Here is a 24,058-nt window from a genome sequence, read left to right as displayed (position 1 = left end):
TCATTCCCCTGCTGCCCCATGTCCCAGCAGGCCAAGCAGGATTTCTGCTCAGGAGCAGCTGTGGGACCGCACCAGGCAGCAGGTAGCAATGGAGCTTCAGGCACCTACAGCATCCCAAGTGCCTTCAGCCTGAACACCCATGCCAGGGAACCGGGCCAGGGTGGCAGCCACAGCTGTGGTAGCACTGGGACCACTGGCCACACTGGTGGGCCTGTCCTGGGCAGTATTGACGGGGAGAGGGTGTCCTGTCCGCCCTGGTGACTCTGAGGACCGTGGTCATAGCGAGAGGGCTTGGGGATGATGTGAAGCTCTGGGACCTGGCCGCAGGCTGCAGGGAGTAGACAGAGCTGGGGCAGGTGGGGCTGACCCCCCTGCACCACCCCACTCCCAGTGTTTTTAGGGCTGGGAGAAAGCTGGGTGGGCAGCAGTGAAGACCCCATGCAGCTTCTCTTTGCTGGGAAGGAGGTCCAGGTGAGAGTGGCAGGGATGTGGGTGTCGATGGGATGAGGGTCCCTGGGGAAGCAGATGGAAGCAGGGGGCTCTGTCCTAGCCACCTGCCATGCTTGGGACCCTGATGGGTGCTGAGGTCTTAAGCTGATCCTGCCCCACACCCCTATGGGCCCCTCTCTTGTGGGGGGCTCCTAGGGGTTACCAGATAGCAGGGGAAGGGTGGGGATCTTCCCCCAACCCTGCCTATACAAAGTCCTTCATGGCACCCTGCCACCTCCACCCCAGTGTGCCCAGTCCACCTCTACCTTGCACTGGTCAGACTGGGACAGGGGAAAGCTGAGCATTATCACTCTCCTTCCCTTGTGCCAGGACAGCTGCTTGACTGTTGATGGCATCTTCTGCTTGGATGCAGGACAGGTATTGTGGGCCCCAGGTCCTTCTTCTGCACACCTGTCCCCAGCCAGATGAGCCAGGGACATGCTGGCCCAAGCTGTGGGCTGGGGCACCCCGCTGCTGTCTGGGGACACTGGGCACCTCTTCCAGCTCCTCAGGTGCCACAGGCAGCGATGGGGACCCGGGGCTGAGTTGTATGTCTGGCTCTGCTGGTGTTGTTCACCTGTTCCCTATTTCCTCTTGGGTGCTGGGACATGGCTGCCACACTGTGCCTTACTGCCTGTGCTGTGCTCTCTGTGGCATGCTGTGCACCACTGTGCTGTGCCCTGCCCTGCCATGCATGCTGTGCACCTACACCATGCCATCCACACTGGGCTACCTGTGCTGTGCTACCCATGCCATACTACCTGTGTGGTGCTACCCAATCCATGCCAATGCCCTCTGTGCTGGGCCATCTGCACCATGTTGTCTGTGCCATGCCATCCCTGCTCTGCTGGCTACGTCTCTCCTACCAGGAGAAGGTCTTGGGGTTGGCAAGACCCCAGCTGACCCTGGTTCCCCTTGGCTACAGCATGTCCCTATTGCTGTGGGACCCCCATGGCCCTGTGACTCAGCTATCCTTCCAGAGTATCGTCTGGCAGGTGAGGGCACAGGGCATGGTAGGGCACAGGTGACAGTACAACCGCACATTGCTGGGCTCCTGGGTTGTCCAGCTGACCCCATTCCAGCTGGTATGGGTGTGAGACCCAGCCACAGCTGCCAAGAACCAATGGCTGCCAGCTTGACTGGCTTGTCCCCAGGTGATTAACACCATCTTCCAACAGCTGGAGGCCTTGCGGGGCGATGCACAGAGCCTGCAGACTGTTAGCCTGGTCCAGGTAGGGCAGGAGCAGGGCAGGCCAGGGTGCCCTGGGGTGGGGGTCCCATTCCCTCTCTGCCACCAGCCAGGCCCTGGTCTGCCGAGGGGCATATATTGCCCCAGTACTAGCATCCAGTCCCCTATGCCGGAGGGTGACAAGGGGCTGGAGACCTTTGGATCCCAGGTTTTCTCACCTCTTTGCAGGACTTCCCAGGCATGGGAAGCTTCGGCTGCCCATGGGGCATCTCCCAGGCTCCAGCAACACGGTGGGAACAGGGGAGCCCTCTAACACCCTCCTGCCCGTCTCACGGCTGGGCTTTTCCTGCCAACCACTGCTCCCTGTGACCTAAAGGTCTCCCCAGTGTGTCCTTGCTTGGCACAGGAGTAATGCCAGCCCCTGTCAGCAGCCTGGGCCCTGCCCTTTGGCCCCAGGATGCTGCCAGAGACCTGCCAAGCTCTACACAGGGCTTGGGTGTTTTCCAACCAAGCTGGGAGCTGACCTTGAGATCTCTCCCTTCTCAGGCCTTACTTGTAGATAGCTATGAGCAATCTGGGTCCCTGGTGAGCGTGGGATGCCAGCAGCCCCCTCTTTCTGCCCCCCTGCTTAATACAGCCCTGTTCCAGGTCTGTGCCCATGACAAAGCCTGGGACCTGCTCCATCCTGATGGATGAGCCCTGCAAGTGATGGATGTCACAGCCCTGGGCCTGTAGGTACTTGATGCCCCATGGTCGGGCCGGTACTCCTAGGGGGCTGGTACCCCAATGTCAAGTGTGAGGCTGGGCAGGGAGCATGGTGCCCAGCCAGGGAGCCCAGGCATGCAGGAGGTGGTTGGACATGGTCCTCCTCGCTCACCCTTGTCTCCCTCTGCTTCCAGGATAGTGGAGGAGGCAACAGAAATTGCCATGTCTGATGCCCAAGCTGCCACCAGTGTCCACAACTGGTGCTATCCCAGCACTGTTCCAGGGGTGTGTGCAGCAGCCCCCTGCAGATGGGCACTCAGCCATGCAGGGGTGAGGGATTCAGGAGATATCCTGCAGGGTCGGGAAGGGTTGGCCCATGGAGTGCTGGGGCTGCTTCCAGGCACCGCTGCAACCCAACTCCTGCGCTGGCCTCTCCCCAGCACTGGCAGCCTCTTCACTCTTACCGTGGAGTGGGAGCTGGAGGGTGGCAGGTACCAGCGCTCAGCCTTCAGGATCCTGGCATCCCCTGGGGCCACCGGGCTCTGCCCCAAGCTGTACGTACCAGAGCTGTGGCTCTGAGCTGGGACCGAGCCATGTCACCTCTTTGGCACCCCCATAGTGCCTGCTGTGGAGTTGGGGGGATTCAGTACCCAGAGGCGAAGCAGAAGGGACCCTGACACCCCAGTGGGAGCCCATGGCTGGGAGCCAAGGGGTTGCCACCACCCCTTGGGAATGTGGGTTTGATCCTAGCATGGCCAACCTGTCCTCGAGCTCCTGTGGGTTGGGGCTCAGCTGCCTGGCACATGGGTCCCAGCCCCATCCTTCTCCTGGGCTGTCTCTCACCCCATGCACAAGGGCACCAGCCACCGGCCACCCGCTGCCTGACACTGGCTGCCTGCCCTGGATTGTCAAGCGGCTACTGGAGGGGAACAGCCTGATATTCCTGCTGCCGTGTGTGGTGCTGCCAGGTAGCACCAGGGATGGGGACACTGCTTCTGGGTGCCCCCTCCCTGAGGTTTTCCCCCATCCCACCCCCTGCCTGGCATTTGGTCCCTGGCTGCTGCCCAGGGATACTTGCAGTCACTGGAGGCTGGACACCAGCTCCACTCATCCCCATCAGCCCTGACCCTGGGCCAGGCACCGGCATGTCCCTGTGCTGGTGGACCCCTGTGGCCCCTGCCCAGGGCTTGCTGCTCTCCCAGACACCTCCAGAGAAGAGATCCTGGCGGCCCTGGGGTTGGCTGAGCGGGTGAAGGGGCTGGCTAAGACCATCTCAGCCACATTCTGGGACCCTGTGCAAGAGGTGGCAGCACGCTGGAGGGAGATCTGAGGGCTACGGATGGAGCTGCTGGCTAGAGCTGGCCTCCCTGAGCAGAAGGTGGCCGTGGCCCAGCTGCGGAGAGCCCTGCAGGAGCTGCAGGTGGGAGAATGCCCCTGGCCACCAGATGGGACCAGGATGGCACAGATATCCCCCAGTCAGATCAGTTCTGGGCTCTGTCCTGGTGTTAAAGCTCCTGTACAGCACTGAGGGCAGGCGTTGGGGGCTGCCTGCTGGCAGATGAGATCATGAGGGTGGGATGTGTCCCTGGAGCTGTGCTATGCCTGGAGGTCTCAATCAGCCCAGCAAGGACCCCTAGCCCCCTTTTCCAGGTGCTAAAGAGCCAAAGGTGGGAGAAGAAGCAGGCAGCGGCAGAGGTGCTCAGGTGCCAGATGCATCAACCCAGTACCAAGGTGGGCACAGGTCAGGCCATGAACCCCTCATCCAGGGGCAACCCAGGTGAAGAAGCCTTGAATCCTGGTTGCATCCCTATAACATCTCCTTCTCCCACAGGACCGGGTGTCTGCAGGGAATACAGTGCTGGGCCAGCAGCCTGGAACCCAAAAGCCCCTGATCACTGCCAGCCTGGAGCCAGCAGGTCTGGAGCATGGGGACAGGCATGCACTCCACACCGGGGTGGCTGATATGTGGGCACAGAGCATCACTTCACATGTTGGGGAAAGGCTTCCCTTGGGCTAGAAGAGGCCTCAGTCCTTTGTTTAAACTGCTTTTTTCAGCCACACCACGTCATGATCATTCCCCTTCCCTCTCCCCCCATGGGACAGTGTCCCAGTGAGAGCAGCCAGGGCGGGGGGCAGCTGAGCCCTGGCGAGCACAGGGCAGGGTCTGCTGGCAGAGCCCTCGGCAAGCGAAGCGCCACAGCCACTGGTGAGTGGGGGCTCACTGGGTTCCTGCCTGCTGCTCCTGAGCGAGAGCAGTGCCCAGGGCCTGCAGCCCTCTGCACCGTGTCCCTGGATGCTGTCTGAGCCCACTCTGCTCCCTGCCAGACTGGGAGCCTGTGCCAGCTGTGCCCATCGCTGGAGGCCCAGTACGCCCTGCCCAAGGCACTGAAGCAGCAGCTGCAGGTTCAGCGCTGCCTGCTCCTCCAGCGAGAGCTCAGGTACTGGGCAGTGCCGGGCCAGGAGATGAGTGGAGAGGTGGGCACAGGAAAAGAGCCTATCATTGTGGGCTTCAGGTTCCCCTCCTTCCCTGGCACTGCTCTCCGTATGTAGGACACCCCAGGGAGCAGAGACAGCCCAGAGCTGCCCTTTCCTCATCCCTGTTCCCTGCAGTGGGATGCAGCTCACTGCCAACGGGAGGTGGCTGTACTTGGCCAGAGCCTGGAGGCAGTGCAGAGGAGGTGGGAGGAGGACAAGTGGGACCAGAAGTCCTTGCTGCAGGGTCACCAGCAGAAGATGCAGGCCTGCAGGCAGCACCTGCTGCAGGTGGTAGGGGAGGGCTGGGGACTCATTTCCAAGCTGCTGGGGCCATGCCAGGCATCCCCACAGGTGCTTCGGGACCAGCAGTGCCTGGCAGAGAAGCAGAGGGATGCCCTGGACTGCAGGCCCAGGCTGCTGCTGCAGGACATTGCAGACCTTGCTGCACACAACCAGCAGCTGCAGGATGCCCAACAGCTGGACTTGGCCAATGCTGCCTCACAGACACGCTGAGCCAGCATCCCAGGGTGGTGGGGACAGCTGCCCTAGCAGGCAGGCTGGGATCCCTGCAGACCCCTGCCACCTCAACCCCCACTCCTGGAGTGAGCCACTAGCCCCAGCCCTGATGTCAGGGGACCAGCCAGGCCCAGCTACAGCAGTTACACAGGGCAGGGCCTCCCACCCTGCCTGCTGAGAGCTGATCCCTGCAGAAATCTGGCCCCAGGGAGGGGGCTTGCTATCAGAAGAGAGGGGAGCGCTTCACCCCTCTGCTCCCACAGGAAAAACCACGCTCTGCTGCTGGGCACCTGCCTGCAGGAGCATAGGCTCAGGTACAGCCCTGCAGGAGCAGCAAGGTAGGCACAGTGGGAGGGCTGATGGCCCCCAGCTGCTGCCATGTGGAATAAAGCAGGTGCCTCTCACCAATATGTGTTGTCAGTCTCAGATGTGCCCCTGGCCCCCAAACCTCTGTCAAGTGCAACAGATGCCTTCCTGCAGGGAGGACAGACACACACACATGCTGTTGAACCGTAACTTTAATAACCCTGGCCAGAACCAGCAGTGACTTCTGCCTGCCAGGAGCTCACCAGCTCAGCATCAGTACAAATCTGGGTGCCATTTCCCAGTGAAACAGTTCCCACATCCCCCCATTCCCCATCTGCTCCACACAGGGCAATGACACCATGCCCAAGAAGGGGAAACGGAGCCTGAAGACAGTAGCCCTTCAGCCAGAGGCTGCAGCAAGGAGAGGGCTGGAAAACTGCAGAGGTGGGAGAGAGTCCTGGACACAGTGTGAGGGTCTCCAGGCGGCAGCACCTGGCCTCGTGCAGACAGTGGGGGGAAGCACCATCCACAAGAGCCAAAAAGGTGTCAGACCAATGCAAGGCTGCCTGCACACAGATGAGCCTGTAGCACAGTGGAGCTAACTGCTGCTGGAGCATTGACAGCCACAAGAGCAGGTGCACTCTGGTGTGGGGAAGAGGGGGGGAAACAGCCTGAGAATGTAACACGCCATATGAACAAGGGGCTCAGGACCCACCCTTGAGACTGGGCACAAAGCCTGGCTGGGCTGGGGCAGGGCCCAGCTTACCCCCTGGAAACAGGGCCAGGGCACCCCCCTCCTCAGCCCTCCTCCTTTGGGAGGTCCCTGCTAGTTGTGCGTGCACCCACCAGTAATGGTTCCCCATGAACACCAGTGTGGGGAGGCCGGTGGCCTGGGCACCACCCTGCTTCTAACACCATCCCCAGCACAAACACTAAACACCCCTGAGGAACAAGTAAAGGCTGCCCTGGAGCATGCAGGGGCAGGAAGGCAGCAGCTACGTCACCCCATAGTACAAGTGAACAGCAAGGCCAATGCATGAGACAGCAACGAAGAAGAGGAGGGTGAGCTGCAGATTGAAGAGGGTGACAGACAGGAGGGCATTGACCAGGATAGAGCAGGAGATCACGAAGAGCCTGGTGATGTTACTGCTGTGCTTCATAACCACGGACATGATCAAACCGTTCAAGGCCTGGCTGACCACAATCACCAGCACCCAGGAGGAAAAGCCCTCCAAGAAACTGCCCTCTGTGCTGCTCCAGAAGTAGCCGATTAAGTTGAGTAGGACCCCAAAGAAGTAAAGGAAGAGGTTCTGAAGGCTGAGAGGCAGTGCCTGGGTTTTCAGGATGGCTTCCGTGTAGACAGCTGACAAGCCCGATATCAGGCAGTACACCAAGATCAGCAGCAAACCCACCAGCGTGATGTGCAGCTGCATCTTGGAGGGGCTGCCAGGATCCTGCAGGCCACCACAGCTGTAGCTCACCCCAGCAGCCACCAGCAGGAAAAGAGCCAGCCATTTGCGCATGCTCAGTCTTTGTCGCAGGAAAAGACTGTAGAGGAGCGCAGTACTGACGATCTTTAAGTTACTCAAGATCTGGTAGGTGCTGGGATCCATGAAGAGCTGCATATGAACCACCAGGTTGTTGTTGGCAGCATAGAGCAGGGCAGAGAGGGCGAAGGGGGCAACATGGTGCCATGACACAGTAACTCCTAGCAGCTCCCGGTCCCAGGTCAGCAGGAACACGAGGGAGAACACCAGCTTTGTCAGCTCAACGAGAACCACAACGGACGTGGAGCTGAAGGGGATCCTCCCGTCCACCTTGCATCGGGTCAGGAGGGGAGCATGAGAGCCATATATGGCTATGGATGCAACCAGCATCAGTCCCCACAGCCCCCTCCGCAGCACCCAGTTTGTAGAGCCAGCAGCATTACCAAACATCACCATTTTCAGGCAGTAGCCAGCAAGGGTGAGCTGCTATCAGTGCAGAGGAAGCCAGACAGACTTGCACCCTAGAACATTCAAGAGACCAAATACCATGAATTTAATGAGCCTGATTAAAACAGGATGTCACCTGCTACATTTATGATGCTGCAGAAGAGAATGGTTTTGTCTTTCATTAGGAAGAGAACTACAAGCCTCCCCAGGAAGCCACACAAAGCATGTTCCTAAGGCAAAGCACGCACTTGGCGGAAGGGCGTACAGGTGGTGAGCATGATGGCATGTCCCAGGCATGTCCTTTCAGTCTGCAGCGGCACAGGGAGAGAGATGAGGGGAAAAGGCAGCTGGCAAACTGTCAGCCACCAGCGCTTCCAAGCCACTGTGAGTTAGCAGAGTAATCCACTGCCACGATGCTCTAATAAATACCCATAACCAGACCCACTGGTGTCTCACAACGAAGTGGTGTAAAGCCCTTTTCCAGTGGAAAAGAACGCTGTACGTGACGTGCCTCTGAAAGCCCTAGGAACTTCCGCACCTGTAACTAAGGAGTACCATTCCTACAATCGCTGCTGCCAAAGGGCTTTTCACTAGTCCCGACCCTTTTTCAGTGAATTGAAATAGTCCCGGACTGTCTTTTCAACATTGGGAACGCTGTAGTTCTGAGCAGCGTATATCCCGGTGCAGGTCCCAGCCACAAATCCCAGGACAGCCGAGAAGCGAAGTCTGGCTACCAGGTAGCCCGCCAGGAAGCCTTTGAGAAAGGGCGAGGCCAGCAGGGAACCATCCTGAGGAGAAGAGCAGAGTGAGGAGGCTGCTGGGCAGGGCGGGCCTGTGCGGGGCACGCACAGCGCGGGGGGTTTTACCGAGCCCCCTCACGCCGGGGGGCCGGGCCGAGCGGCAGGAGCCGCGCGTTACCTGCCCCACACCAGCGTGGACCTCGTCCTCCACCCTGCGCTGCAAGCTCTCCAGCTGGTCCTTCAGGAAGGCGAGGTCCTTCAGCTTGGGCAGCGGGTCCTGGGGAAGACACGCAAACTGCGCCCGGTCTCGCCTCGGCAGCACCCCGGCACCGGGGACCCACCCGGCGCCCCCTCAGCCCCTGGCCCAGCCCCTCCCGCCACGCCGCTGCCCCGCTGCCCCGCTCACCTTATCGTCCGCCATCTTCGCCGCGCAGGCGCCGCTGATTGGGCGGTGGGCGGTCACCTGACACTGCCGCACCCCTCACCGCCGCCATCTTGAGGCGGGGCGGGGGCGGGTGGGTTGCCGCCATCACGGTGGGGGCTGCCGCCTTCCTCCCGAGGCCCGGCCCTGGCCCCCGGGCCGCTCCCGGGTCTCGCAGAGCAGCGAGAGCTCCCCGAGCTTCACGGCCGAGGTCTGGGCTCCTCAGGGCCCGGCTGCCTTCCCGCCGTGTGGGGTGGCTCTGTCTGCTGCTAATGTTGCCCCACGGAGTGGTGCCTGGTGCTGAGGAAGGAGACCCCAAGGGCATCGCTGGGCCCCGTGTGCGCGGGAGGGAACGGCCTCAGTGGCCCTGGAGTGGGGCTGGGGGCAGCTGCTTGTGCCTGTGGCCCAGCTGTGCCCTGAGCAGCAGGTGGGAGGCGCAGGGGGTGCGTGGCCTGGCCTAGCTGGGGCATAGGGGCCTTCGGCCTGGGTGGGTGTGCACATGCATGCCCGTTCTCAGAGGGATCGCTCCACGTGACTCCCGCTGCCAGGGCCTGTGGGTCGGGCTGGCGCTCGCCCTGGCCAGCACAGGGTGTGCTCCTTGCCCTGGGCCAGCAGGCTGGCAGAGGGGACCCCAGTGACTTGCCTGAGCTGGGCTCGGTGTTTGGGAGCTCCCTTGGTTCTGTCCCAGGGGGTGCTGCCGTGGTGCTGGGGTTTGGCTGCGGCACTGGGGCAGACCCACGTATTGTTGCACTTCTGATTACCCCACCTGCCCCTTTTCCCCACCCAGGCAAAGCTCTGCCTTGAGGTGCCAGTCACACCCTAGTGGGAACGACATACCCTGACGCTGAGTTTGTTCAGGTCTGAGGAGGGAGCAGCAGAAGATGAGCGGGGGCGGGGCCTGTGAGGGGTGCAAGAAAGAAGTGATGATGGGATGCTGCTGCCCTGGGGACAAGCTGCAGCATGGTGTGGGAACAGCCTTCTGTGAGCCCTACAGGGACAGTTCTGGCAAGCAGAGGTTGCTGCAGGAACATTTTATCTGCTGCACAGAGGGCCAGGAGCGGGCTGAGCCCAGCCGTAGGGCCACTGCCTTTCATTTGTTCCTGCTTCCTGAGCTGAAGAGGGAAGCAATGGGGGGTCCCTGATGATGGAAACTTTAGTCTTCCTCTGCCCTTGTGCTTCATGCCTGTGAGTGCTTTGCTGTGGCTTTTCAGCATAGCTCAGAAGCTAGCTGAGGTGACAGCAAGTTGTACAGGGCTGTGGCTGAGGGAATCCCTTGCTGGTCTGTTTGCCTCTACCTACAGCCTCCCAAAGATGCTGTCATCTGCTTGTGGGCAGGGGCTGCTGTCAGAAGAGGGGATATGTAAAGAAAAATGCCAGGGAACCACATGGAGTGAAGGCAGTTGAGTGAGAGAGAAAGTCCAGAGCTGCGGTTCAAAGGAAGCACTGTCAAGGCTGGCAGGGCCCAGCTGTGCCCCCAGGCTGCTGGGACTTGCCACTCCGCAGGAATTGTGACAAATGCATGTTTCAGATGCTTGGGTAACAATTTTGTTAAAAATTGGGATGTTGGGTTTTATGTACATGGTACCCCCATGGATGCTGCACCTTTAGGTGTGAATTTTCAGAGCTGTGCACTAATACAGGAAGCGTGCAAGAGCATCAAGACAGCCCTGTGAAGGCTTCTGGGCTGTTGGGCTGCTGGCTCTCAAAATTAATTTAGACACATTCCCCATTTATATTATACTGCTCCCACTGAGAAGAGGAAATGAAAGGGACTGTGCAGTCAGTAGCAGGTGCAGCATGAAGCAGAGGCAGTTAATTAATAGCCAGTTTAAGTAAGAGATGTGAGCATCCCACCGTCACTGGTTTCCTTGCTTTGCAGGATGCCAAGATTTAACCATAGATAAGTGTGAACTTCGTGAACCTGCCGTTTTCCTCAGTCACTTCAAACAAGCCCACTTTCAAGCAGGTGTTTTACTGCATGAAAGGAAAAAAAAATAATTGGTGTGATTGCAAGGGTCTGTCTTGGAGCACAACCACAAAACTTGGGAAGTGCAGGCTGGCTTCGTAAATGTGAATGGTGCTAAAAAGCAACACTTGAGGGCAGCGTAGCACTATTGAACAGTCGTTGCTGCTCAGCTGTAGCTATTTCCTCGGGAAAGTGCCAACCTCACAAGCACTTTTCTGCAGCAAGGCCATGTGCGGATTTTTCTCCATTGAGGCACGCAACCCTGCCTGGCTGGCATGCACGCCTGTTTGCCGATAATTTGGTTTAGTTCAGCCTCATGAAGTGACCACCGTTGCACAAGTCTGTTGTAAAGCATCATCATGCTCAAAGTATTCTGCACAGTTAACCGGACTGACTTGCTCTTTGGGAATTACATGGATACAAGATTTACAGATACAAATAAAAGTAAGTCCTGGTAAATCTTTCTAGCTCTTGTCAAGCTTCCGATGAGCTGAATGATGGTGCCTGCTGCCACTGTCATTTACAGGGACAGGCTTTTGGTAATGATATAGACACTAACCTCTCAACCCCAAAATGCAGCAGTATAACAGAGGAACTCTCCTTTAGCCTTAAACCCAGAGTCACAAAGATGTCAGCATCAGCAGGGAGTTATGTGCAAAAGAGGTAGGATCCAAAAAAAACCACCAAAGAACACCTGGGAAAGGCAGCTCCTTAGAGCTGCTGCCCTGCTTTTGGCAGACTGCAGCCTCATGGGCAATGTGTTTGCCCTCCCAAAGGATGCTCATGTGCCTGATGCCAGGCTGGTGGTGAGTGCCCAGCACTCCTGCTGACTTCTGCCATCCACCATGCCCCTGTGGGATGGAAATGGCTCCTAAGCCAAAAACATTTCTCATCCTAAACCTAGCAAAGGCAAGGCAGCTTTCAGCTCCATTCTCTTCTTTAAATATTGGTCCATGTAGCTGAAGTCAGCCTGAAAATTTCTGGGACTTCCAGTACAGTGATATACACATCCATCCAGAGAGATTTTGGGCTGTAATAGAAATGCAAGTTCCATAAAAAGAATTCCTAAACCAAAAGGCTAGAATTTGGGAGCACTCTCTCCATCCTCCCCATCCATCTGACCCAGACAATTGCTGTATTTGTGCAGTGCGTCAGACTGCACTGGTGTCTTTTCATTCCAGGTAAAGGAGAAGATGTACAAGAGCAGGGGTAAAGACACTGTTGTAACAGGCACATGCATCTCACGCAGAAGAACTGAAGATCAGTTTTTCTAAGTTCATGGCAAAAGCCCAAGCACCTGCTCTGCAGTGGGTCTTTGAGACAACTCACATACCAGCCACCCTGAGGTCAAAAAATGTCTGCTGTATGAAGCAGGATGGATGCATCACTACAGGCAGCGATAGTGTTTTCTGGTCACTCGGAAGGAGAAAAGACCAATGTGTGCCTCAGAAAGGACCGCTGACCTGGCTAGGTCTGTAGTTGCAATGAACAGGAGCTGGGCTTATTTACATCCAAATGGCACTAACAAAAGCTGATGGGCAGAGAGCTGAGATGTGAGGAACTGCTGTGAGAAGCCTCCTTCTTGCTACATCCCAGCTCAGCCCTGGCCTCAGGCCTGGTTGGAGGGAGGGCACAGCCATGCTGTGGCTGGCTCTCTGCCTTGCTCACCTGGACCCTGACTGTGAACCTACCTCCCTGCTTGAGCTTGGACCTACCTCATTGTCACTGCATGGTGATGGACCTTGGACCTGCTCAGCTCACCTTACTGAGGTATGGTGGCATTGCTGCTCTCTGTGGCTCACATATGGATATGCTGCTCCCTAACGCCTCTGCTACATCCTGAGGGCAGGGGAGAGCTTCTCAGGCTCTGGAGCAGTCTGAGTGTTGGGGAAAAATGTTCAGCAAGACCACCCTGCTGCTGATGGGACTGATGGCTGTGGCTAGCTTTGTTTTTAGCTCTTTGAGGCCTGGGACCCATCAATCCCACTGCAGAGCTGGCTGCAAAGCTCAGCTCCTCATCCCTTACATCTTCCCTGAGTGGAGGAGCAGTGGAGGGAAGGAAAGGTAGGGCAAGAGCAGTGCCACCTCTCACTGCTAAGGGTGCCCTCTGTGGCTCTGTGCTTGCCTTAGCGGTGAGCAATAGCTGGGGGTTGTAGCACTGTGTCAGGCGTCACACATGTGATGGTCAGCTTGGGGCCATGCTGCTGTCCCCCACAGCTTGTGCTCCAGGGACACGTGTTGAAGATGCCCTTTAAATCTGCTTATCACCCCTCATGGGCCCGGCGGTCCCTGCACACTGGGCTCCAGATTGGGGTAGTGCCCGTGTCACTTGCACACCCCTGGCTCCTGCTGGCAGCCGTGGCACTGGAGCATTGCTGAAGCAAGGCTGTGCCTGAGCACTGTGTGATGGCCAGGGACATCCAGGGCATTTGCCCGCTCATGGCAGTGGGCATGGGGCTGCGGGAAGGATGCCACTGCCCTGCTGGTGCATGCCAGCAGTGGGCCAGGCTGCACCTGTGCTGCTGACACCCTGCGGCACCTTCAATTGCCCCAGAAGCTGGAGAGACCTAAGTCACGTCTAATGTAGGATGCTGCAGTTAGTGCAAAAACTGAGCTTATGTGTGCTGTTGGGGGACCTCAAGGGGAATCTGGTTATCCTGTTTGCTAGCTTGGGTGACAAGCTTCAACTTGTTCTGAGGCTTGACTTTCCTGCCTCTGATTCAGCTCTGCCTGGATTTCACTCTGCTAGCAAAGGCTTTCACCTTGCTGTTTGCTCGGCCCTGGCTCTGCCCTTGACCAGTGGCAGGAGTTAAGCCTTTGGCTGGCAGCACGGTTTCTGCTGGAACAAGGCTGTGCTGTCAGGTTTCCACTGGGTTTGTGCCGGTCTTTCTACTTGTCCAGTGCTAATATAAGCTGAACTTATCAGCCTTCTTCAGCCAAACCTGAGTGAAGGTGGTGATGGGCAAGATAAGAAGGACTCACATGGGAAGGGAGCAGGGGGCCAGGAAGGAGGTGTTTGTGCCCCATGAGGATCTCCGGTGGATTTGGAGGCGGAAGCCCTCAGGGACTACAGCGGAATTGGCTTTGCTGCTCATGCAGCTGCTTCTGGCTGTTCCATATTGCTGAGCTCAGCCCTGATGCCATACATTTACCTTGAATCTCAGCAGTGCCTGCAGTGTTTGCTCGGTGCCCTTGGGAACACTGCTCCAAAGCACGAGGTGGGTGATCAGGAGCCACATCCACTTGCCCGTGCCCCAGGGCCAGATCCCTCGGGCGCAGTGCTTGGCTCCCTGCACCCAGGGGTATGCATCTCCTACCATGAGCAGGAGGTCCCTCACCTACAGCAGCACAGCTCTCCCCGCTCTAGCCAGTGCAGCACCAGGCACTCAGCACATCCTGGAGGCCTCAGCAAAGAGCCCTGACACCTCTGCAAACCAGCAGCCTGAGAGGAGTTGGCTCTTTGTAGTGGCCTTTGCTGTCACAAACCCTCCCTTAACAGCCCTTTCATCTACTGTTTTTGTCTTTTGTGCAGATGCAGTACTCAGAGATTAGGCTGCAGATTAAGGTTTTACTGAATCCCGAAATGGGTTCCAACTCCCAGTCCCAGCGGGACAAATGTACAGCCAAATCTCTGAAAGCCTGCTGGGCTAGAGCTGGGGAGAGGCATTTCCCACTCTGTTCTCTATATACACAAAAGATGGAGCCCTGATACTTGCCCTGGGGTGCTTTGCCACGTAACAACAATTTTATGCTGGGAAGGAAAGCTTGGGAGAGACACAAGGAACTGCAGCTGTTTCATGAGTGACTTTAGTTAAATGAGAGGAATAAGCTATAGCTGATCCCTCTTTACTCAGGTCACACTGAGGGCAGAAGGTCTCATCACAGAGAGCATTTCCAGTCCAGGAGAGTGGTACCAGCCCGTGAGGGCCAGCAAATGCTGTCCTACAGGCCTCTCAGGCATCCCTGGAGCCTTGCTACATTGGCACTGTGTGAGAGGAAGGACATCTGGGTGCTGGCTGGCCCTGGGCTGCATATTGCCTGGGCGTCTGAGCAGGTCCTCAGGGCCTTTTGAATCCCAGAGGCTTCAAAAGGTGGTTGAGGAGCTGGGTCATAGGCTGTCTGTGCCTCAGTGTGCCAGCTGAGCTGTCGGGTCTCCTTGGGTGGCTGGGGAGCACTGGGCTCCGCAGGCTTCACGTGGCTGAGCCACTGGTGGCCTGTGGTGGCTGACTATAGGGTGAGGGTTTTCCAGACTGCCTTCCTTCCAACAGAAACTGCAGTCAGCCAAGCTTTCATCCCACTGTTCAAAACAGTATGCCCAGATTTTTCTTCTTCCACTCAGAGGGGGTTACTGGGTGGTGTGGCTGGGCTTCTGAGATGAGCCCAGGGAGTTCCCTGTGGAACAAATAAGGCTGAAGCAGTGCTGTCGCCTGGGTTGGCCATGCCGAGCTGCACCACAGCAAAGCTCTGCCACAGTCTCTGGTAACCTGGCAAGCAACAAGCCCTGTGGTCACCATCCTGCCCCATGGCACACACTGTGTCACTCATGCTGGGTTGCCTGAGGGATTGGCTGGCTTGCTGGCCCTGTGGCTGGCCCAGGTCATACAGGGCACCTTTGGGTTTTTGCTGCCTTCCTGGCTGGGAAGGCTCCTGGCAGCAGCCCACCAAAGGGACTGTATTCCTTAGCCACTTCCTTGGCCCTGGCAGCCCCTTGGAAGCAGGTTCCATCCTCTTGAAAGCTGGGTCTCTTCAGCAAGTGTGGCCTTGTGTGGGGTGCCCAGGCATTGGGCTGGCCCGGGAACGGCCTCTTTTTCAGCCTAGGCATCTCCAGGCAGATCCTGGAGGAGCAGGTAGGTGGGCAGAGCCAAGAAATCATACATCTCCGAGCCATGCTGAGCAGACTCGCTGCACATCCTCTGCCCTGCTTCTGCCTGACCGCAAGGGGCCCAAGTAGGCAGGAAGGGCCTGGCTTGCTGGGCTGGCTGGGGGTACCTCACCCCCAGGCATGGAGGGCTGAGCAGCCCAGCATGTGATGTCTTGTGTTGAAAACCCCATGCAAGTTGTCCCAGGACTGCTCCCTGCCCCTTTCTCAGAGGTGCAGGCAGTCTGGCACGTTCTTTGGGGCTGGAGAAACACTTCTGCAGAGTGCTTGGGAGGAATGTGAGCATGAAGGGCATCAGCAGGCAACGCAGGTGGCTCTCAGTGTGAAATTACCGGATGGAGCAAAGGCGGGGAGGTTTCTTGTGGTGTGGGACCACTGAATGCCCAGGCCTGACCTCTCCTTCCACCTCTGCATCCCAAATGGTTGGAAAGTGAGGATGTTTGTGTATGACTGTACAGTGGGTCCATCAGGCTGGAGGGTACCCTGGAGGTCCTGCACACACTCCTTGTGCCTGCAGAAGCCACTGGATTAGTCAGGCCACACTGTCTGGGTGCGTTGGACCAAGCACACACATACAAAGTTGTGGCTGGGATTTCCAAAGCCCCATCCAACACCACAGGATGTCCAAGGGCAGACAGCACATCGTGCCCAAGATTCAGGATAATGCAACTTGCCCCAGAGGAAGATGCTTTATATGACATAAATTGAAGCAGATAAAAAGAACCCAGATACCCACTGGTTAATATTTGATATACATGACAAAGAAAATGGGAAGCATGTCACAGGACTGTGGTTTGAGTCAGCTGCTTTACCAGTAAATATAATGCACAGGAGGTTTTGATGGGCAGTTCCTGCTGGAGGTTGGGGATTGCTGCTGCAGGAGGAGGGGGCTTGGTGAAGGGGTCTGGAGCACCTCGGGGGTGGAGGTGCAGGGCTGGGCAGTGCTGGTGCTTTAGAAGCAGTCACTTCACAGAGGCTGCGGCAGGTCTGGCTCACTTATCTGGAGGCTGAGCTCTGTTGAGCTGAGGGTCGTGGATGCAGCATGCAGGTGGTTTCCCTTTTACACAGCATATTCCTTGTGACGCTGCTGCTGGAGGTGCCAGAGGATCTCTCTGGACAAGAAGTGGGTCTCTGCTTCTCCTAACTCTGGAACAGAACACAGATAAAACCCACCTTCACTGGTCCGGCCTGAGGCAGGGGTCTGGGCAGGAAGAAAACTCTGGGAGATGCCCCAAATTATGCAGAATTTCCCAAGAAGTCAAAATATGGTTCGTTCTTCCCCCCTTCAGCATGCCATAAGAAAGAAATTAAAGCACACAGTGCAGGAAGGAGAGTAAAATACAGGCACTATGTGCTGGGTTCCCAGCAGTGCTTGTTGTGATGAGAACTACCTCAATGGATAGAAATGCTTCTCCCCATCAGGGAGAGCACTGAATTTCCTCTGTAAAACAATGAGATTCATTTTGGCAAGCATCAGCAAGCTGTTTTCAAGCCCTGCTGCTCTGGTGGAGGTGAGGAGAAGGGAAATGAAAGGAAGATGGGAAGAAGGGAAAGCCTCGCTCCTTCCCATCCCATCAGGAGGAATGCCACTGAGCCAGCACACACCTGTACCCCCATCCCACTGCTGGGGAGACTTGGCAGCCCCAGCCACAAAGGGAGCTGTTGCTTCCCCTGGAAAGCCCATCGTTATACTTAATCCCTGAAGGGAGCATTCTGGCTGCCCATGTGGAAGACTGCTTGTCTGAAGTGCCTTTGGAGACTTCAACAGAGACCACCTCTGCTAGCATCCTCCCTGCTCCTCTGAGACGCACAGCAAAAGGTCCTTCTGTGTCAGGAGGCAGCCCCTTCCGCTGCAGCAGGGACCCCCATGGCCATCTGAGTGGGCATATCAGCCAAGTGCTGCACAGATCCTGCTGACTTCCCCTCATTTGCCCTGATCTGAGGCCACTCAAGAAGCTGGGAGTGTACAGCTGCCATGCTACCCTCTTGTCCTCCTCACTCACCCTTGTATGCAATGAGCTGGTAGGCACCCGCACACTCCTTGGAGCCTTTCAGGATCTCCTCCAAGGTCCTGTAGAAAAGCTTGGCCTGCTCCAGGCGGTCCTCCCGGCTGAAGGCAGCACACTCATCCTGGGACATGGCGTAGACGGTCTACCGTGGGGTGGCATACTCCACTGCGCAGTGCCAGAGCTGCAGGGATGGAAGTAAAAGACATGGGGGCAGGAGGGCTGAACACCCGGCAAAGGGCTGCTGGGGAACCCTGGCACTGGGCAGAGCCCTCAGGACCCGTTGGTGGCTCCTTGGCCTGCCCTGCACTGGTGCTGTGTGCTAGGCCACCAGGACAGGAGCACCAGTTCTGGCCCCAGCACCCCCCCCACGCTGTGTTGAGCAGGAAAGGAGCAGCAGCACTGGCCAGTACAGCCGTGCCCCGTGTGCCGGGTGGGCTCGGGGAGCTGCTTTCCCCCTGTGGGGCCCCAGGCTTTGCCAGCGCCCCACCTGGGGGTAATTTTCTCTATGGAATTTGGTCTCCTATGGAGACACACCTTGCCGGTGTCAGATCACACCTTGGTGGCTTTTCTGCTAGACAAGGGGAATCTGAGCATTCTTATGGGCAGTGGAACAGAGAAGAGGATAAACGCTGACAAGATGAACGCATAGCTAGGAGGAGGCTGATCAAACAAATGAGGGATTTGTTAAGTCCTTAAAAATTCCAAGGAGGAGCAGTGTTGCCAGTAAGTCTTATACTGGGTAAACTGGAAAGCTTGCTAAAGTGTATTAACAGGAAGAGGGATGGGATCCCTGGGTAAATGTGGAGCAGCAGGAAGAGCTACCGGCCTTGGCAGGCAGTTGCCACAATGACCCAGAGCAGATGCCAAGGACAGGAGCTGGCATCGCTGCCATGCACGTGTTCACTAGCAACTGGGCAGCAAGCTGAGGGACAGATTTTACTGATAAGATGCAGGGGGTCTGGACCGGTCCAGGTTGCAGAGCTGCCGGAGCTCACTTGGTGGTGAGTGACTCAGCAGGAGACTGGCAGGTGAAACACAGCATCAGTGCATGCATCGTAGTGGGAAAAACCTGATGCTGACTGTACTTCCCCAGGAGCAGGGCCAGGAAAGAGTCTCTGGAGTCCCTGTAGACAGGGCTTTAAAAGCAGCGGCTCAGCCCTAAGCCACCATCAAAAGGCAAATTAGGCGGATCCAGGTGAGAAGCATTGCTCTGCTGATGCCTTCTTCCACAGCCGTGTTGGCAGGACCAGTGTGTTCCCTCCTCCAAGGGTGCAGGGGCAGGAGCCCATCTGTCTGGAGATGTGGAAGGAGATGAATGCAATGTGAGATGGAGAGATTTAGGGCTCATCAGCCCAGAGAAGAGGTGACTGGGGGAATGCAAGAGTCAATTTATATAGTGACACACAGACATTTTCAAGCACCTCTTCCCAACAGAAGGAAATATTCACTTGTCTCATGGGAAGTGATGGGAAGGTCTTGTACCCCACATATGCTTTGTTTTTCTGCTGAGTTTTCTGCTGTTTTCTGGACTTAAATCGACTCCAGGAGCGGTTAAGTGAGCCCAGCATCCCTGCAAGGGCTGAGCCTGGGAGGAGGCAGCTAAGAGGAAGGGGTGCAGTTGGCTGCCACGAATAGGACCTCTCCATCTCGTGGAAGCCTGCTGTAAGCTGGGAGTGTCTCACAGAAGGGACACTGTCCTGCCCTTATGGCCACTTCTCGGCCAGGGTGTGAGGCCGGGAAGACCTTTGGGCTGAGGCATGCCAACTGCTCCTCTGACTCTGCACTCAGTATACCTTGTTGTCTTCATCCCTGACTGTGTAGAGGCTGTGTTTGTAGACCCAGTTCTTGGTGCCAGCTCGGGTCAGGGTGGTTTCAGTGAGGTCTGTCAGGTACTGGATATTGCTGTCAGCTTTCTCCAGGTCATCATAGATTTCACAGCTCAGAGGGACCAATATGTGGAGCTTCCAGGTCTTCCTGCATGCTGGCATGTTGCAGTTGGCCTTGTTGAATTCCTCCATTGACTCTTTCACCCCTGATGGAAGACAGCATTGGGCAGAGGTGCCTGGCGTGAGTAGAGATGCTTTCTACCTTGCTCCCCATTTCCCTGCAAACACTGTAAAAGTGGGAGGATTGTTATTAGGAGCTATTTCTAGCTGTAGGCACGATAATGCAGGGGAGCAGCTACGTATGTGGCAGGACTATTTTTAGGTACCCAACGTAATAAAACCAGGCAAGCCCATGAGCAACATTCTGCTTGGACCTCTCAGACATCTCAGACATTTCCACTGCTGAGGACTTCTGCAGAGGGAAGGAAAGACAGACCAGTGGGGATGAAAGCAGCCACCTGGGCTCTTCTGCAGCAGTCAGTTCTCTACAGGGACTGCAGAGCAGCTGCCCTCTCTGAAGAGATCTGGACAGTGAGCAGCCCTGCTGCTGCCCCCTCACACCACCGTGTCAGGCAGCAGGGCTCCTGTGGATAAGGAAGCTGATGCTGGGGCAAGCTAGGCACTTCTCTGGCTGCACCCTCCTTTGGGATTGCATGTCCCTGTGCAACTTGTGCATCTGCCCAGCGCTGCAAACATGTGGGAGGAGACATCTCTGCACCTGATGGTGGAATTTCCAGGGTCACCAGTGGCTCTGTGTGTTCACTTATATGGAAATGGGTGTTCAGTCCCCAGAGGCACCTGATGGCTGCCCTCCCCAAAGCCTGCATGACCCCTCTCCCCTTCCAGCTCTGCTGGGGTAAAGCAGAGCCCTTCCAGTGTTGCAGAGGTACCTAGAGCTTGGCTCTGCCTCCCACAGCACGCCTGATAATTAACCCTTTGTAGACCGCATAGGCTACCCTTTTCCCTCAAGCATCAGCCTGGCTGACAGATTTAAAAATAGCTGGTTTTTGTGTCAGCGGGGCTCTGGCTGTGGCGGGGCTGCTGCCAGAACCCCAGGGTGGCTGTGCTCATTAAAAGGCAGCCTGGCCCTCCTGCCGAGTGTGGCAATGTGGGGCTGAGGAGATCAGCTCTTCAGGGCTGAGCTAAGGAGAGCATTTCTCCCGCTGCAGGGCTGCGTGTGGATGGCTGTACTGCAGGGGCCGTGCAAAGCCGGGCCACGTGCCCAGGGCTGAAGTGCTCCTCAGGAAGCTGGCCAGGTTAGAGGTGTTGGTGTCTTACATGGAGCCCCAGAGCAAGGACAAGGAGATGGTACAGGCCGGCCAGGCTGAAGTGGAGGCTGAGCTGCTGCCCGTCTCCATCGAGAAGAGCCATGCAGGCTGAGCCACAGATGAGCAGCATGGGCCCATGCCAGTGCAGCGGAAGGCAGGCACTCAGGGCCCTCCAGAGGCTCCGCGGTACCTGGATGGGAGAGGGAGACAAGCGAAAGGCTGACCAGCCCACAGGGCACTGGTCAGCCCACCTCCCTTCCAGTGCCACTGACTTTCTAGAGCAGTACAGAGCCAGGGAGCTCTGTGGGACCCTGCTCAGTGCACCCTGGGTGCCCTCAGCCAGGAGAGGACTTGGGTCTCTTGCAGCACCCATGGACATCAGAGGGGAGCAGATGCAATGTCACCCTGGACAGCAAGGGGAGGCTGTCTCCAACACCCTGTGCCGCAGAGGACAGGTGTGGGAGTAGAGAAAAGGAGCAGATCCCCGCCCCCCCCCCCCCCCCCCCCCCCCCCCAACACCCAGAGGTTGCTGTGTCCTTGTCCCCAGGGTGGTCCCAGGAGCCGGAGAGACAGCCACCACTGCTCTAGCTCACCTGGACTGGAGGTGAAAAATCTCCTCAGCCAGGTAGCAGGTGCCCTTGAGCAGCTCCTTGATCTCCAGAGCCACAAAGTGGAAGGTGAAGACACGGATGGTGGGCACAAGGGGCTCCTCAGCAAGGTACAGCACTGTGGCATTCAGGGCCAGGAGCAGGTACATGGCACACTGCGCTCGCCTTCCCTGGGCCTTGGGGATGAGCAAGGCAGTGGAGTGGCTTGGCTGCCGTGATTCTTGACACATCTGTGGCAGAGAGAGTGGGTCAGCAGCAGCTATTGTCCCCAGAGACCACAGCAGCACAGTAGGGAGTGGAGAAGTGGGGCACACATGCACACACAGTGCTCACTGAGCACCCCAAAGCACACAACAGAGCCACTCCTTTGCAAGTTCCTGAAATGCAGCCACTTCTGAGGTGGCACCCTTGTGTGCTGCCCAGGCCACCTCGGGGCTGCCCCCCGTGCCCAAATGGGCTTGGCAAGACAGAGCCTGGCTGGCCACCCCATCCCCAAATCGATGTCAACCGTACGCCAGCCCCGCTGCTCTGCAGCCACAGGGCCATCGCTTTTCCTGCCGTACTCACCAGAGCAGTTACCAGCTGTGAGACTGGATGCTGCCTGGGTCTCCTGCGCTGCGGTTAATGGGCTCTGCGCCCCAGCCCAGGCAGCCACAGCTCTTTTTGGAGGCTGCTGCCACAGACAGAGACTGGAGCCTCTGCACTGCATAGGCTTTTTGTGCCACAGATGGAGCGGCACAGTTCCCAGCACCAAGGAAAACAAAAATGAAAATGAAAGTAGCTATCAAAGCTGCAGGCGGCTTGCAGAAGGCACTAAAGCCCTCCCACACAGGGCACCCATGAGGTCTCTCAGCCCACAGGAAATCCAGGCACTGGGCAGTAGTGGGTGGACGTGGCAGGTTTCAACATCCATGAGCTCACACCCTTGGAAAGCCCCAAGGTATCTTCAGGTCATAGTGGGGTGGAGTCGAGCTGGAATGAGGAAGGAAACCAGAATATATTGAGATTTAATTTTTTAATTGCAGCAGTTTTCCAGGGGCAAAACAGAAGCAATTCCTTCTAGCAAAGAGGGTGACTCACAGCACTGTGGATCCCCCCACCCCATGCAGCTCTGGGAGATGCTGGCTCAGGAGGCAGTGCCCATGGGCACTGGCAACACAGCAGCGACTTCCTGCAGCTGGGCTTTTGCTGGCCAGTGAGGCCCTCGAGCCTCTCAGAGCCCTGGTCCTAGTGACCACAGAGCCAGAGCCACCAAGGTACTCAAAGCTTTCTTTGACTCTCTTGTTATTGCTGAGGTTTGCCCTCAAGCCTTGCAGGGCCCTTGTCCTAGCAGCAGAGTGCAGCAGTGAGGTATTACCCACCCTGGGGGAAGATTGTCTTAGGCTACACATACCCAAGCCCATGGGTCCGGGTGGGATGCACTTGAAGATGCTGGGGGAGGTGGCTGGAGCCACAGCAAGGCTCTTCTCTCATAATTTTGGAAGATTGTAGCAGTCGGGAATTTCCTGGTTTGTGGGAGAAGGCAAACATCACACAGCTTCCAGCAGGGGAAGAAGGAGGGCTTGGTGAACTACAGCCTGCCCAGTGTCACCTCTGTCCCTGGGAAAATGATGGAGCAAATCCTCCCAGCAACCACTGTCAAGCACCTGAAGGACAAGCAGGGAACAGCCAGCAGGGACTTACAAAGGGCACATCACACCTGACCAGCCTGGGTGCCATACGGGAGAAGGTAACTGGCCACGTGGATGAAGGGAGAACCTTCCCTTCAGCAGAGCTTTCACCATGGTCTTCTACAGCCTCCATGTAGAGCCAGACTGGGTAAGGGGGTAGCTGTCCAGAAGGGGCTCTGGGTCCAATTTCTTTCTGTCCAGGAATGCTTGTGGATGCAGGGAGGTTGCCAAGAGACCCTCACAGTCCCCCCAGACCCACAGGCATCTTGCTGGGAGTCTCTGCAGGCTGCAGCAGGCACACAGTATAAGGATCTTGATTCAGATGTGCCCACAGGTCACATTTAATTCATGCGTTTGCAAACCCAGAGGGTGGAAGGGCTAGATGCCCATAGAGACTGGCAGTGTGCTAGCTCATCTCAAGGTTGTCAGAGTTTGTTTCAGTGGTATCTTAGAAACCCCAGAAAACCCACTTTACAGGGCATCTGACCCGTGTTCCTAGCCTGTGTGTGTGGATATAGCAAACAGAGTTGTTTGTTTCTTCAAAACAAAGGTTGGCTACAACTTCAAGTGAATCACTTCCTCCTCCTGCACTGGCTTGTCCCTGCCAGCGAGCTTCACTGACCAGCTCTGGCTGGCTCCTGTGGTGCAGTGGCAGAAGATGCCTGGCTCCCCAGCCCTGTTCTTGTGGGTCCCCGAGCAGCTGGGTGGCCCTGCTGCCCATGCAGCCTGGCCTCTTGCTTTCAGTTCTACCTTCAGCACACTAACACCTGGGGTATTTCTGTCTCACTTCTGCTCTGAGCCAGCCTTTGCCCCACAGCCCCAGACCTGCCTCATACACAGCTGTTGTTGCCAGGGTGCTAACTGCAATAAAAAAGCAGCATGGAAGAGCCATTTTGTCTGCCAGAGCCTGCAGAAGCAGAAGACAAGGCTGGAGGGAGGTGAGGATTGAAGCAAAGAGGAATTGCATCTGCAGCTTGCAGGCCAGCTGTAGATGGGG

General features: G+C 57.1%; 3 protein-coding genes across 3 annotated transcripts; all 3 read right to left on the bottom strand.

The window, feature by feature from the left end:
* Positions 1 to 5,874: 5,874 nt before the first annotated feature.
* LOC101922196 (probable UDP-sugar transporter protein SLC35A4) lies at positions 5,875 to 7,636 on the bottom strand. Its single transcript, XM_005244662.4, has one exon. The coding sequence runs from the start codon at positions 7,621 to 7,623 to the stop codon at positions 6,676 to 6,678; it is 948 nt and encodes a 315-aa protein (XP_005244719.4). The 5' UTR covers positions 7,624 to 7,636; the 3' UTR covers positions 5,875 to 6,675.
* Positions 7,637 to 7,696: 60 nt separating this feature from the next.
* SLC35A4 (solute carrier family 35 member A4) lies at positions 7,697 to 8,893 on the bottom strand. Its single transcript, XM_027788747.2, has 3 exons — positions 8,761 to 8,893; positions 8,533 to 8,631; positions 7,697 to 8,402 (listed from the first exon to the last, which is right to left on the bottom strand). The coding sequence occupies exons 1-3, from the start codon at positions 8,773 to 8,775 to the stop codon at positions 8,205 to 8,207; spliced, it is 312 nt and encodes a 103-aa protein (XP_027644548.2). The 5' UTR covers positions 8,776 to 8,893; the 3' UTR covers positions 7,697 to 8,204.
* A 7,401-nt stretch (positions 8,894 to 16,294) lies between these two features.
* Positions 16,295 to 22,352, bottom strand: STING1 (stimulator of interferon response cGAMP interactor 1). Its single transcript, XM_055812916.1, is given in 7 exon segments — positions 16,295 to 16,766; positions 17,624 to 17,810; positions 19,423 to 19,661; positions 19,819 to 19,927; positions 20,794 to 20,962; positions 21,377 to 21,621; positions 21,959 to 22,352. Coding segments are annotated over 6 exon segments (1,143 nt in total). The 5' UTR covers positions 21,959 to 22,352; the 3' UTR covers positions 16,295 to 16,572.
* Positions 22,353 to 24,058: the final 1,706 nt, after the last annotated feature.

Source organism: Falco peregrinus, chromosome 8 (assembly GCF_023634155.1).
Source record: "Falco peregrinus isolate bFalPer1 chromosome 8, bFalPer1.pri, whole genome shotgun sequence".
In the NCBI taxonomy this organism is placed as follows: Eukaryota; Metazoa; Chordata; class Aves; order Falconiformes; family Falconidae; genus Falco; species Falco peregrinus.
This window is presented reverse-complemented; position numbering and strand designations above follow the sequence as displayed.